Source organism: Nelusetta ayraudi, unplaced genomic scaffold, assembly GCF_046127955.1.
Source record: "Nelusetta ayraudi isolate G7.1 ecotype Tasmania unplaced genomic scaffold, CSIRO-AGI_Nayr_v1 ptg000292l, whole genome shotgun sequence".
NCBI classification, from domain to species: domain Eukaryota; kingdom Metazoa; phylum Chordata; class Actinopteri; order Tetraodontiformes; family Monacanthidae; genus Nelusetta; species Nelusetta ayraudi.
The window spans coordinates 10,001-24,962 of record NW_027466340.1 but is presented as its reverse complement, the minus strand read 5'-3'; the positions used below and the strand labels follow the sequence as shown (position 1 = coordinate 24,962).

Below are 14,962 nucleotides of genomic sequence, written 5' to 3'. Positions count from 1 at the left end.
TATCTTTCTCAGGGGTTGACACTCCATTTGCTTTTGCGCAAAAAAAAAAAAAAAAAGAAAAGAAAAAAAAAAACTAAAAACTAAAACTCCCCTTCCACCCCCCCAAAGAAAAGAAGTAAAAAGCCCTGAGCCTCCTTCTCCGCTGCGACCAGATGCAGCGACGCCCCTCCACGGCGGCTTCCTCTCTCCCTTATGGAAACACTTTGACCGCGACTTGGCCCGAGCCCCCCCACAAACCCCCTCGCCTCCCCCACTAAAAGCCCCCCCCCCCGACCCTCCCAGTCTGGGTGCTTTACGGTCATGTTAGGGGATAATGGCATTGACCTGCGAGATGAGAACTCACAGGGCTGCAATAAATACTTCTCAGCTCGGAGCCGATCCGGGCCGACGCACACGCACTCACCGAGGTAGTTGTCGTCTTCTGGCTTCCCCGAGTAGCTGACCTGCTTGATGTCGATGTTGGTGGCTCCGGCCGGGATCCGCACCACAGTGTTGTAACCTGGAGCAGGAGGTCGGGGGAGACGGAGCAGACGGCATGAGAAAGTGAGACGGAGGAAGGCGGCGAGCCACTGCGCGATGACGGCCGCTGAGAGTTCCCACCTTGACGCCGCTAATAGTTTCACCGTGCTGGCCGCGTCGCCACTTGGAGATTCTCAGCAGTCAAACTTGGAATAAATACAAAAAAACGCAGGCCGAGTTCCAGTCGCAGATCAAATAACCTGCAGGAAGCCTCGAGTCGGCCTCGTCGGGCCCGGCCATGAAATGATATGTAATTATTCCCCGGACCTGCGTTTGGCCCCGCAATTACCACACTGGCGACTGGTGTCACATGATACACAGAGATGGAATTGAGGGAAAATGAGAGGTGAAAGTCAAGGAGGGACGGAGGAAATGATGAAGGCGCCACGCTAGCGAGTGGAAGCGAAGGGAGAATCTGAAGTGAGGTTGCAGTGAGTCGGACCTGCTCGTCAACACGGGTGCCGGTTATTATGAATGAAAGCACAACGCTGATTCATTTCAAACATACATGAAGTCATCCTGGATGCTAACAGCAGACTCAGTGGAATGAGACGGAAGGTGTGTGAGCTGCCGCGATCTCATGCTTCCGCTGACACCTCGGGCCACTCGGGGGCAGCACATGGTTTACACATCATCCTCCCGCTGGTCATGAAAGGATGCACACAAACACACACACACACAAACACACACACACACAAACACACACACGCTCCTAAACGTAGCAGGACACAAAAAGTCTTTAAGAGGCCGCGGGAGAACTTTGAGACTGAGCGCTGACCACACACACACACACACACACACACACACACACACACACACACACACACACACACACAGTCGTCCATCACCACAAAGTGACCCAACAGTTTACACACACCCTCAGGGGAAGAAAACACAACTGGCGTGAGGAAACTCAAAGGTTTACCTCAGGCATGTTTCTCTCTGCCGCAAACAAGACAAAGTGATGCAACAGGAGGCTGCAGAGGGGAACTGCACACTTTCACAACAAGCCTTACAACAAAAGCTCTTGGTTATTTATTACGCCTGATGTGAATTAATCTAACCCAAAACATTTTTTCTGCTGGATTTCTACATACACATTCTGTCGTAACTTCACATGCAGACATAAAATTGCAAGCTGTGCATGATTGCATTTTGACGTGGATGATGACTTATCATAAATCTCCTGCAAATCTAATTTAAAGTCAACAATGAAAGTCTGGCGCAACAGCAGAAATTCACGATTCAGAGCGGAGAAATCATCTGTGCCAAAACTTCCTGGATAAACACACAACCAATCAGGGGGCAGCGTGGGGCGCTCTGGCTGTGAAAGCAATGCCTTCTAAGCAGACGGTTGAGCAACAGCATGACTATCGCCTCAATGACTGATTATAACACGGCTGTGATTGGCTAACATCAACTACGTCGCCGAATGGATTCAAACCCAAAATCTTTCTGTACACTAAATTAATTATGTGTCTAAAAATGAAGATAACTGTAGCATTCAAGCTAAGTAGAGCATATCCACGGAAACTCTCTTCGAGTGTATTCAAGTGTATTTAATGTTACTAACACACTGATTCCTGAGAACAATCAACAATCAATCGTGTTTCATTGAGTAAAAAAATCCCACTGATATTAATCATTTATTTTTCAAATGCTTGATATCGCATGTCTACTGTGGATCTGCAGTGGGTGAAGGTAAAGATGGCGACGGTCATTAACAGTTAGTGCGACACAAAACACTTCAACACAAAATAAGCTGCTGAAGCTATGCTAACGCCACCGACCGGGGGAGGAGGGTGGGGGGGGGAGCAGAGAGGCACAGGAAACTGTCAGATGAAGAAGTGGAATCTGGTGGGCAAAGACGGAGACTGGCAGAGGGAAAAAATGAAGAAGAGGGAAAAAAAAGAAGTCCAACAAGGAGGAGGAGAGCGAAAAGATGGCGAAACACTTGGGGGGTGGGGGGGTCTCAGCCAGGAGGAATACAGTGGGACGGAGACGACACAGCCCAGTGCCAGTCTAATGCCACATGTACACGACGGAGGCCACGCCCACTGCTTTTTATCGCTAATGCTTGTGCTGTGTTTGTAGGCTGGGTCCGGAGAAGAGGAGTTGGACACAATCAGCCATTGGCTCTGAGCTTGTGTGGGTAGGGAGGGGTGGTGGGGGGGGATCATCTGTGACAAAGTGATCTGGCCATTGTTCAGTCAGAGGAGCTTTTGAAAGAGAACAGAGCTCCATCTCTCGTTGGGCCGGCTCAGGTTTACGTCTTTAAACAGAACCAGACGTGACATCAGCGGCTAAAAGGAATGAATTGATAATAATAATAATAACAAAAAGGAAAACCCGCCACAGCGTTGCTGCTGTCTCTCTAGGATGGTGTTATTTACTACTGCCGGGCTGTTTGAGCAGTCTGACTCACCGTACTGGGCGTCGTTGAAGGTCCCTGCCAGCGTTTTGCAGGAGGAGTTGTCGCCGCCACACACGCCGCACTTGTCGTTCCTGGCCTTGGAGTTGAGGACGTGGTCGCAGCCCGCTTGCTGAGGAGGCACAACCCATGTGTGATTACTAATGACTGGTTGCTTCAGGCCTCTTTTGATTTAAAGATGATGTATGGTTTTTATCTGTGGACTCAGCTTCACGCTTGTCAAAGCTAAATAAAGTTAGTGGGACTACTGTGAAGTTTTAACACTTGGATGTAAAAGAGGTTTTGTTTTTTTCTTAATACTTGAAATAATCTTAATACTGAAAATATATGGCTGCTTTTGAAACATTCTTTGTTCATCTAAAACTCTGATTTCAAATCTTTAAATGTTCTTCCCAGACAGAAGTCTATTCTTTACTGCTTTTGCTTTTTCTAACACTTTTCAGGAAGTTTGTGGTGAAACCCAGGATTCCAGACATCAGACCCTTGTGATGTCACAAAGGTCATTAATACATATGTAACCCCGAGCTGGTTGTTAGTCCTGTCCTTAGATTGACATCTAACATGTGGAAGCATCAGCTTCATCTTCATCATGACTCCTGCATTATTCACACCGTCAGACATGTTGTTTTTTTGGATACTACTAATAATGCAAATCGTGTTTTAAGAGCAAGTAAAGAAAATTGAACACGCGTGTTGTGCATCCTTGTCCACCGACCCTGCAGAGGCCTTGGACGCAGATGTCAAAGGTGTCGGGTCCGCACGGCGTGCCGTCGATGACGCGGTCCTTCAGCTGGTAGTAGGCCGTCGTGCCGGCCACCCGGCAGAAGAGTTTACAGCGATCCTTCATCAGAACTGCGGGGGGGGAGAGACAAGACAGGCGGACGGGGAAGAAGAAATAAGACAATGTAATAAAACAAGAGGCACGACACACGTGTGGTTAGACTGTTGGTTAGACTGCCTGGGAGAAAAGCCACAGCAGTAATGCAACACCTTTTCATTCATATACGTGTCTTTTCTCCTCTTGGCACTGTATGTGCTGCTGTATCTTTGCAAATGTTCCCAATGTGGGACAACTAAAGACATTCTGTTCTCTTATGTGATATTCTCCATTCTAAAACACAGATAACGAGCTGAAAAAGTCTTTTTCTTCTATCAACTAAAGGCCAAGACGGGGCAACAACAACAATATTGATTGCCCCCCCCACTGCTCGAAGGGGTTCAGTGAAGCTGCAACTGTACTCACTGCCGCTGTACTTGGGGACCCAGCGGACGGCGGGAGGTAGACCGTTGATGTTGAAGTGCTTGCCGTCAAAGTGTGAGCACTGCTCTTCGCGGAAGTCCTTGCGCCCCTGCGGACACGGCTCCGTGTTGCACGAGCGGAACTTCATCCTGCGACCCACGCAGAACCTGCCGCCGTTGCTGGGCCTGGAGGGGAGAGGTCACATGGTCTCACTTGAAAGCTTAGGAATCTGTTGGCTTCTCTGTTTGCACTTAGAGAGAAAGGTTTACCATAAATATCTTTTTCTATTCTATTCTATTCTATTCTGACACTATTTTTCTTTTCTTTTCTCTGATTGGATCACATGTTAAGGCTCAACCCCAGTTGGCCACTAAAGTGAAGTGTTGGGTTTGAAAAGAGCTTTGTAAAACAATCTATGGCACAGCGACTTTTTCAGTAGTGAAGAATTATCTGAATATCTTTGCCTCAACTTGGTTCTACTAGGCTGGATAGATAGATAGATAGATAGATAGATAGATAGATAGATACTTTATTCATCCCTATGGGTAAAATTCACAAATTAAGATCACAACCCTTTTTCTTCGAAAAAAAAAAAAAAAAGAGATTTAAAAAAGCTCTGTAATCTGAGGGCCCGGTCTGCATGCTCTCTTACTCAGGCTTGTTGCAGTCCCTGCTGTTGCTCCGGGTTCCTCCGCCACAGGACCGGGAGCACTCGCTGTATGGCCCCCAGGGGCCCCACTCTCCATGGACCGGCTGCAGGTCCAGCGGCTTGCTCACACAGATCCCGTGTCTGCAGTACTGCGTGTAAACAGACACAAGCACATACAGTGACTGTGAGGCCCGGTTCTTTAGAACGAACCGGAGGCATCTTCACTTTACAGATGCAGCATTTAGGTCACAGGTAAAGTAAAGCAGCGCTGGACTGAGGTCCTGTCCACACGGGAAGGTTTTTTCTTCTTGGGGAAACGGTAAAGTATTTCACCGTTACGGCGTTTCGTCCACACGGCAACGGCGTTTTGGGTCCCCCGAAACTGTATTATTATTATTATTTTATTTCTTTATTTTTTTTCCCACATCGTTGCCGTCTGGACGGTGAAAACGGCCTTGTAAAGCGATGACGTCATCGCACCGTCGCTGTCATGTGACCGGGGAAAAAAAACCCACAGCATGCAGCGGCACAAACAACGACGATAGCGGCCAGCGGAGTTGTCTTTGTATCTCAAGATGTGTTGGCAATATTACTACACAACCTCACAAAACCACACACTCACTTTTTTCCCCCCCGCTACTCGCCATTTTTGTTTTCTGTGCGTTCAGTGTGCAGCGGAAACGCCCTCTTTCTAAATCGTGGGTTCGGTGGCTGTGTCCGCGTCTGTTAACAGCGCCACGTTTCGGTGTGGCATACGCATTACATCGTTTCCATCTGTCAGCGTGTGGTCGCCACGGCAACGTTCCCGTGTGTGACAGAGCTCACGCAGGATCTCCATCAGAGTGAGCCCCGATGTTCAGGTGTTATCTTCTTGGGCTGAGACTGCCCCCCCGAACACAGGTTGGACTTGGCCCACCCGGGTCTCATTGGCCAGTTATCTCTGAGGAGAAGAGGCCCATCACTGTTCCCACGGCCACAGGTTGACTGAAGTGTGATATGAAAACAGGTGTGACTGTTGTCCTTGAGTTGTGTATCTATTGTAACAGCTCACGCTAACAAAGCAGAACTCGTGGTTACGGGCTCCTGTATACATTAAACCAACATACAGAGTCACAGAGTTATGATTTAATGAGGACGACTGGTAATCTAAAGTAAACAAATGGCCAATTGTAACACAGACCATGTTACAAACGGCACTGACATTTGCCGTGCAAAGGGCAGAATTAGCGTGCGGCTCAGCTGGGAGCGCCGTCCCTTCAGATCTCTGGTTGTTTGAAAAGGGGAGGGGAAAAAAAAAAAATCCTAATTCAATTGGATTGTTTACTCTGGTGGAAGAGACCCAACTCCTCCAGCTGTCCAAAGAGAAGTGAGAGTGGGAGGGGCCAACATGAACGCAGGCAGCAAAAACACAAGAGGGGTCCTATGATAAAAAGACAAGGTTTGAAAATCCCGCTGAAATGGGAACTTTTCGTCTTGATGCCGGTGTGCACGTCTCCGGAGAAAGCAGAACGGTAATCAATCTGACCAGGGTCCCAGCTCTGGTTTCACAGCATCACACTGTTCAATGTGTCTTGAAAGGATTCTGTCAAAATCTGACTTCATTTCATTTTCTATTTCAGCCATAAGCAAGCGTCATTTGTTTTTTTTCTTCATCGTAATTTCGTCATTTTTATTACTTTTAGACTTCACATTTGTGTGGACACGTGTTTTATCTGAGCCCCCATCCACCGCACTGAACTCATTCTAAATGCACGACGGCACCGAGCCATTGGTTTGCAGAACCGAGCTATGTGCACCCTCCAAACTAAGCCCCGCTAACGCCGCTTTCATAAGAAAAGCACAGTGGGGCCACTTCCTTTTGTGTGTAACCAAATCCCCTCGGCCGCCGCCGAGATATCGGAGGGTCCTGTTCGCTGCAGGAATGCGGGACAAGACGGCGTCTGTCTGGGCGAACTGCCGCCCGCCGCCCGGGCACACAGGCCCGCGGAGCAGTGGCACCACGATAAGGAAACTTTAGAGTGGTGATAACAAGGGGAACAAAGTTCATTACCGGCCCCTTCGCATCAGGAACTTGTTTCCCCTCGTTCAGCTGCGTCTCTGCTCAGGTACCGCTGGACAGAAAAGGGGGAGGGGGGGGGGGGGTTGAGTGTTGTGCATGAGATTGTCCAGCTTGATGCGTCTGTCTGCAAAACGCTCCAGTTGGAGCCGGAGGGCCAGCGGACTGAACACGACCCGCCGTGTCTCTTTATGGGGCCCAGAAGGAACTTAAAAGACGTTGGGTTGACTTAAAATGAAAGCTTATGTTGCTTGAAAGTGTGACCTTGAGTGTGAACTTCATCTCCCATGATGCACGTGAGGCTTGAAACCCACTCGACCGAGCAACAACTGCTGGATTCCAGTGTTGCTGCATCAGCAGTTTTTATTATTTGCAAGTGGAGTTGAACATTTTTTGAAAAAGGAAGCCTAGGCAACTTTTAAAAGGTTAATGAATATGTTAAAAAAAAAACCCTGAGACGTATCTTTGTGCAAACCCACCACTGGAGGCACTGAGGCTGAGATCCACTCTTTAAAGGATGATGCCAGCGAACAGCGCAGGTTCTGCTACTTTAACGAGTCCAACACGTCGAGTGCACACCTGCAAAGGTGCACGTCAGCAGTGGCACCTGCAAAACATGCAGAGAGAACTCTGTGGCGGGGGTTCCACCGCCTGCCACTACCACCAACCATGTGTGTGTGTGTGTGTGTGTGTGTTTTGCGGGGCCTAATGATGGAGTGTAAAGTGTGTGTGCAGTGACAGACAGCTGTTAGCAGCTGCAGGGGCCACGACTGCACTCGCTGCAAACACACATTTTCTAAGCGAGGGTGGAGGGGCTGGGGGGGCTGGGGGAGGGCTGGAGGGGGGGCTGAGGGGGTCTGGGGGGGGGGTGGAGGAGGAGGGGGCGACCTGCTTGCAGGAATGGACTTGGTTCAATCATAGATTTGATAGATTTGGCGAACAAAAAAAGAATTCACATGAAAGACGCTGAGGGGGATATGATGAAAACAACAACAACAACAACAACAACAACAACAACAACAACAACAACAACAACAACAACAAGAAAAGGGTTCCGGAGGCCAAACAGGCGGTCGGCCACAGTGACATTCCTTTTCACTGTGCATCCTTCCTCTCCCGGCACACACACACACACACACACACACACACACACACACACTTGTTGTCCCCTCACGAGGGGACCACCACCGTGCGAACTAAGCAGGACCCAGCGAACTGTCAAACACCAGCTCGAGTGTCTGTCAGGCAGGAGGAGCAGCAGCAGGGACTGTGCTGCAGGGACTGTGCTGGAGGCATTCCACCCCCCCGCCTCGCTGGCACCCTGTGTTTACAACCGCTTTGTTTGCTTGAAAAGGTGATGTGGGTGAGAAGGAAGGGGAGGGAGGAATGGAAGGCGGGGGTGTGGGGGGGTAGCGCAGTGAGGTGAGAGAGAGAGAGAGAGAGAAAAAAAACATCTGTGTGAGTGCGAGCAAACGTGAGTGTGTGTGTGTGAGTGTGTGTGTGTGTGTGTGTGTGTGTGTGTGTGTGTGTGTGTCAAGTGTGAGAGCCGCTGCTCGCAGTCTGCGGGCATCTGGAGGCAACGCTCCATTCCAATTAGCCGCCCGCTCCCTCTTAAAGGGCCACGCCGCAAAACAAGGCGGAGGTGAAAGTCACTCCGGGTGAAACCTCACTCCGTCTGAGATTGACACCCCTCACCCCCTACCCCCCCGCCCCCTGGCGACCCCCCCACCCCCCCAGCAACCAGCAACAGGGCAACACTGACTTCTGAAGGTCTCGTGAGAAAAGAGGAAAAAAACACCCTGCCAAAACCTCATCCAGCTGCTGCGGAATGTGTTTCCAATCAGGAATCTGGCCAAGACGCACGCCACGACAGTCGGCGGGGCGGCAAGCGGTACCAAGCGGGTCACACTGCGACGCACGGCGACGCCCCACCGTCTGAAGCGCACGTGGGAGTCGCAGCATCTGCTCCTCTGCTGCCTGCCTTGGAGGTGAAGCGCCCTGTAATTGGCAGGAAACCGTCATTTCTGAAGGCCGAGCCATACATCACGGCAGGAATGAGAAGGCAGGAGGGGGGGGGGGGGGGGGGGGGGGGGCTGTGGGGGGGGGGGGGGGGGCTGCGGGGAGGTGAGGGTGAGGGTGGGAGGCCAAGATTCAGGAAGCCCTTTCATTTTGACACGGCCGTTTCCAGAGAGGCTTCACCTTTCATGTCTTTCTCCCAGCGGCGGCTCGGGAAGCTCCCTCAGAAAGTGGCTGCTGGACTCAGCGGAGCAGGGACAGCGGAGCAGGGACAGCCGAGCAGGGACAGCGGAGCAGGGACAGCGGCGGCTCGGGGGGGGGGGGCAGCTGCCCAGAGACGGCACTTCACTCAGCAGAGCTCGGCCGTGACCGCCGCTTCCTGTTGACGTTCTTACCCGACCACTATCGCCCCGTCTTGGCTTTTGACCCCTCCTGCCCCCCGCCAACCCCCCCCCCCCCCCCTCCCCCCACGTCAGTGCTCACTTTGAACTTCAGCAAGTTGTCTTCACTTCAGGGCCGTGAGTGAGACGCTGTCGCCTGATTGGCCGTGATCAGCACAACGCTGCGCCTAATAAAGTGGCCAGTGAGCGTGCGTCCTGCTGGTATATCAGAGACACTCGCTGTCTGCTGTCACACACCTGCAGCCCAGCTCATCTCAACTCTACAACTCCACGACTACAGTACAGAGGATGCAGTCCAAGCCTTTGATCTGCAGCACGTCTCCAGCACAACTCGGACAGCAAACTCTCACGTTAACATTAACATTATTACTACAGACACATGTACTTTGAACTTTGAACAACAACAGCCAACAGATTCAGAACAGATACAGACTGAATGAAATCAACCGAGTTGGTCCAGAACCTCACGTTCCTCTTTGAACGGGGAGCAACTCGGTGTCTGATTGTGTGGCTCTTGCATTATTTGTCAAAGACACATAAATATAGATAAACATTTTAGACCTAATGTGGCATGATAAATTGTGTATTGGCCCGAGGTTGAACTCGAGTCACTTTGCAGCAGACACGACACATCGCACATCATTATCATCACTTCCACCAGGAAACCAGCAAGCGGGCAAGTGCACAGAAGCAGGGCGACAGCGGCGTGTGAGTGTGAGACTGCTGCAGCACAGTTAAAGATAAGCTGAGAGTGACACGAATATCACCCTCACAACTCCAGCAAGCACTGCCTAACACACACACACACACACACACACACACACACACACACACACACACAGGCTGGGATGGGCTACAGTACCAGCACCAGCTCCGGTCCCCAGGGAGACTAAACCAATTTGCTGTATGGAAATCGTGGAGCTGCGCTGCAACCCGCGTCAAGACTTCCAAACCTCCACCACCAGGAGGAGCTTCCAGTTGGAGCCGAGAACAATTTCAGACTTTCAGCCTTGGTGAAATACGGCTGACTGGGGATCCAGGAGTTACTCTGGATACCCAGGAGTTTCTTTCTGTGCATTGCGACTGCTGCACAGAGAGCATGTTACAAAATGCAAATGAAAACACGCAATCTCACACACACACACACACACACACACACACACACACACACACACACACACTTGTTCGGGATTCCTTTTATTAGTTAGTGGTAGTGGTGGTGGAGGTGGGGATGGTGGTGGTAGTGGTGGTGGTGGGGACGGTAGTGGTGGTAGTGGGCATGGTATTTATAGACAACAAGTGCTGGGATGCCCTCGTTAGTTGCACAGCCCACTGGGCTGGATGACAGACGTGCCGCCGAGGGGTCATGTGACCGCATTACTCGGTGGGTTGCCCCGTGAGAGGGCCCGTCGAGGAAAAAGGAGGAGGGACGGGAGGGGGTGTAAGAGGGGGGGGCACGTCACCCTCTTTCATCCCAGCTGTATACAAACAAACTTTTCCCTTTTTTCCCCTCCAGTCCTCCCTCTCGGAGTACGTGCCTCTCCCCCAGTTTCTTTTCTTTATTTTTATTATTGGGAGGGGGGAGAGGAGGGGGGGGGTGCTGACCTCAATTAGTCTGTGCTGTCGCTTTGTGGTTTCATAACCTCTGATGGAACATAATAAATAGGAGTCAGGAGGAGGTAGGAGGAGGAAGGAGGAGACAGGAGGAGGAAGGAGGAGGAAGGAGGAGACAGGAGGAGGAAGGAGGTGACAGGAGGAGGCAGGAGGAGGCAGGAGGAGGAAGGAGGAGGAAGGAGGAGACAGGAGGAGGAAGGAGGAGACAGGAGGAGACAGGAGGTGACAGGAGGAGGAAGGAGGAGACAGGAGGAGACAGGAGGTGACAGGAGGAGGAAGAAGAGACAGGAGGAGACAGGAGGTGACAGGAGGAGGAAGGAGGAGGCAGGAGGAGGAAGGAGGAGACAGGAGGAGGCAGGAGGAGGCAGGAGGAGGCAGGAGGTGACAGGAGGAGGAAGGAGGAGGCAGGAGGAGGCAGGAGGAGACATCAGTGCTCGGCAGAGACGACCTTGTTTCTTTCCCCCCTCCATGTAATTGGTGAGAATGATGACACGGCAGGCTGTGGTGTAATGATAGGCCGAGTTGAGGAGTTCTTCAAAGCAGCGAGGGGGGGTGGGGGGGGTGGCTGGTTGCTAAGACAATATCGGCCCGTTTGTATCTCCCTCCTCTCCCCCTCCCAACGTGCCCTCCTTTTCCCCCACGGAGGCCCTCGGCTGTAATCCCACAGATCAGACACACACGGGTACACACACACACACACACACACACACACACACACACACACACTCACACCTCCAGGACACTGCAGACACCTCGGAGGCAGGAGCACGACCCCAGACCCTGTAAAAACCCCCTGCAGACCTCAACCTCATGACTCCTCTGTAGGAGCCGAGGAGGGGGGGGGGAGATGAAAAAAAAAAAAAGGAGAAAAGAAAATAATAATGATAATTGCAAAGCAACCGAGTGGAAGCAGCTGGAAAGGCAACGCAAGGCAGCAAAAAGGAGAAGAGGGATGGACGGCTGGGTTTTATGCTTTGTTTTTGCCAAATGATGGCTTTGTGAAGGGGAACACCGAGAGGACACAAACACTGCACCAGAGCAGCACATTAAAGAGCTCTGATGCAGGCCGGCCGACACGGTGCACCGGCCCGCCGTCTTTCAACTGGTCTCACTTCAAACAAGAACCCAGGACTCACCCCCCCCCCCCCCCTCACCCTCTCCCCCCCCCCCCCACCCTCTCCCCCCGCCATCAAGATGAAACCAGGCTATAAACACAGGTGATGTCAGCCGAGGAAGCTAAGAAAAAAGTTCTTCAACTGAACATAAACAGATAAATAAAACAAGCATTCTGGCTGAGAGCAAAAGCCAAGAGTTTGCCAGGACGAAGGATGAAACATTTGCAGGATTTCCGTGAGTTGGGTTTTAACCGCACTGGGTTGTACAAAAAAAGTACTTGAATGTGGTGGAGGCCGCTATCTCATTTGTTTCTCCTCATTGGAGCAGAAAAAAGTGGTTGTAGTCAAAATAAATAAATAAATAAATGAATAAATGAATAGTCCCCTTATCTCTCTCCATGTTTTCCCTTTTTTATTCATTTCCGTCTTCCTTCATCATCAAATTCTTATCGTGAAAATTTGAGACATTCCACTATTACCACTATTTGCAGCCACTATTTCTGCAGCGATAGCATGAAAAGTTCCCTTTGCTTGCCGACTATGCAGCTTTTTGTAAACATATGCTAACTATCAGCTTCCACGACTGAGTCATTGAGTTGCAACTTTACTCTCGTTGACATTGACATGGAAAAGAAGAAGAAAACGGTGCTGCTAACAGACTGCTAGTTTAAATGGCTCAACACAAGAAGGGGCTAAGCTACAACTGCGCTTGGAGCGGGAAGAGCTAGCGCAGGAAGACAGGAGGCTGGAAGTGTGACGCCGCTGAGGAAGAACACACCTGTTAAAGCAGCTCCTGACCCGCAGCGAGGGGGCCTCCCGCGCTAAAATCAGTGTTTACAGTCACCCAATAAACACCACACATGTACTATAATCCAGCCGAGTCAGCTCGAGTTTGGCTTGAAAGGGTTCGTCGCTCATTAAAAAGTCAGAGTCGTCGGTGCGACCGTGACGCTCCTCTCCCACCTGCGTGCTGAGAGCGGTGTGGGAGTGGCGGTCCCACGGCGCTCCGCCGTGCCGCGCACCCTCTCCAGTTGTTGTAGTTGGATTAAGACGTTAGCCATTGCGCGTTAACCTCTCTCCTTCCCTCCAGACGCAGGAAGGGGCGAGGAGACGACTGGGCTTACGAGCGAAGGAGAGGAAGCCCAGATACAAAAATAAAACAATCACAATCAGCATCAAGAAGATTCAAAGAAGGAGTAAGGAACTACAACAGTAACACAGTGCAGCTGCAGGAGGACTCGAGTGTGACATGAGTGCAGATCACAGAGTTTTGATTGACAGCAGTGAGGGAGAGTGGGACAGAAGAAGGGAGGGAGGGAGGGAGTGGGAGGCTCAGTACCACCACCACTACCTCCTCCTCCTCCTCCTCCTCCTCCTCCTCCTCCTCCTCCTCCCCGTCCGCCCCTTCAGCCTCCTCCTCCTCCTCTTCCTCCCACACTTCAGAACCACTGATGTGAGCTGCTCTGTGAGAGTGCTGGCAGGCTCTGTTACGGCCTGACCACTGACCCACTCACCCGCCTTTTAAAGAGGTTTTGGGGTCACGGGTTCAGAACAAGGTGACTCAACTGTGAACGGCATCCTCTTTCAAAGGGCCCGCGTCTTCACCTTTTTCCCTCACAAGACCACCCCCCCTCCTCCCCCGCCTGCCGCTTCTTTCTCTTCTCCACCCCCCCCCCCCTCCCCTCCCCCCAATCCCCTCTGTCTCTCCTTTCTTTCGCGCTCTCTCTCTCTCCCCCTGTCGCTCCCCTGCCGCTCCTTCTTCCCGTGTACCCTCGGCTGTCTCGGCCCTAATTAGCATAGCATCCCAGAGCGAGGAGAACATGAGGGCTAATGGGGGGCAGGGTGGCGGGGGGTGGGGGGGTGGGGGGTCAGGGGCCCCTCGTACCAACGCAGATTTTCTAACGAGGGGGCTTCAGCATTGACACGCTTTCAGGGTAATAGATGATAAATTATTCCTTTTTCTCGGTAGAGGAAGCGGAGTGAGAGGGGAGGCGGCTTCGGGGGGGGGGGACATCAGGATTCAAAGCCACGCGGCAGGGAGAGTTTGGGGTTTTTTTTGTGTGTGGCTAATGTACAAGTTTAACAAGAGAGGCGGCGAGGGAGGAGAGAGAAGATTGTGATTTTAACCCGATGCCTCTGATTTCACTGCAGCTCACAGCTGAGGATGGTCGGGCTTTTCAGAGCGAGTGCACGCTTCCAGAGCAGCAGCCGTCCCACAACCTGGGCTTGGTTGTGTGGAGGCCTTAAAACCCTGGAAGCAAGCATCCGTCCATTAGCATCTAGCATCTAGCATCGAACCCTGACCCTGAAAGAAAACTTCCTCTCCTCTTCTGGAATTAAATCTGGAGGAACTCGCCGGTGGACCCGCCCACATACCTTCCCACGTTCGCAGTCCGTCCCGTCGGCCATCGGCATGTGTTGCGTGCGACACCCTTTGTGGTCCCCCTCTGCGCTCGTGCACCACAGCCTCTTGCAGAGTATCTGGAAGGGGAGCAACAGAAAAAGAGCTTCAAACCTCTGCAACCTTTTCTTACCCAGCTGAAAGAGACAACGTCAACTTTACTCTTTTTCCCTGCCTTTTTGTTACCTCCTGTTTGACTTACTTAGTATTATGATATAGTTTCCGTACATGATTTTAGTTCATTTGCTAACTGTGATTTTCCACCCAAACCTGGCGACTGCACGAGAGGACACGGCGGCTCACTCGAATCCACATGAAATCTCAGGTTAAGCCTCCTGACCCGCTGACAGGGCCAGGAGGTAAAAACATAAACATGACCAAATGCACCATCGTACACAACGTGAGCGGGCCAACAATGAAGCGTAATCTGAAACAACAAGGTATAAATTATGTCACAACACGCAGTCTGTGGCTGAGTGCTTTGTGTGCAGGCAAACAGGCAGTCAGAGTGTGGGAGAGG

General features: G+C 51.4%; 1 protein-coding gene across 1 annotated transcript in view; it reads right to left on the bottom strand.

Moving 5' to 3' along the window:
- Positions 1 to 14,962, bottom strand: part of LOC142882484 (A disintegrin and metalloproteinase with thrombospondin motifs 20) — a 37,310-nt gene that overhangs the window by 12,452 nt on the left and 9,896 nt on the right. The window contains exons 3-8 of the mRNA XM_076017245.1: positions 14,418 to 14,522; positions 4,843 to 4,988; positions 4,194 to 4,375; positions 3,666 to 3,802; positions 2,945 to 3,062; positions 404 to 499 (exon numbers count right to left, since the gene is read on the bottom strand). Coding sequence (XP_075873360.1) covers positions 404 to 499; positions 2,945 to 3,062; positions 3,666 to 3,802; positions 4,194 to 4,375; positions 4,843 to 4,988; positions 14,418 to 14,522 — 784 coding nt within the window. The remainder of the gene's footprint in view (positions 1 to 403; positions 500 to 2,944; positions 3,063 to 3,665; positions 3,803 to 4,193; positions 4,376 to 4,842; positions 4,989 to 14,417; positions 14,523 to 14,962) is intronic.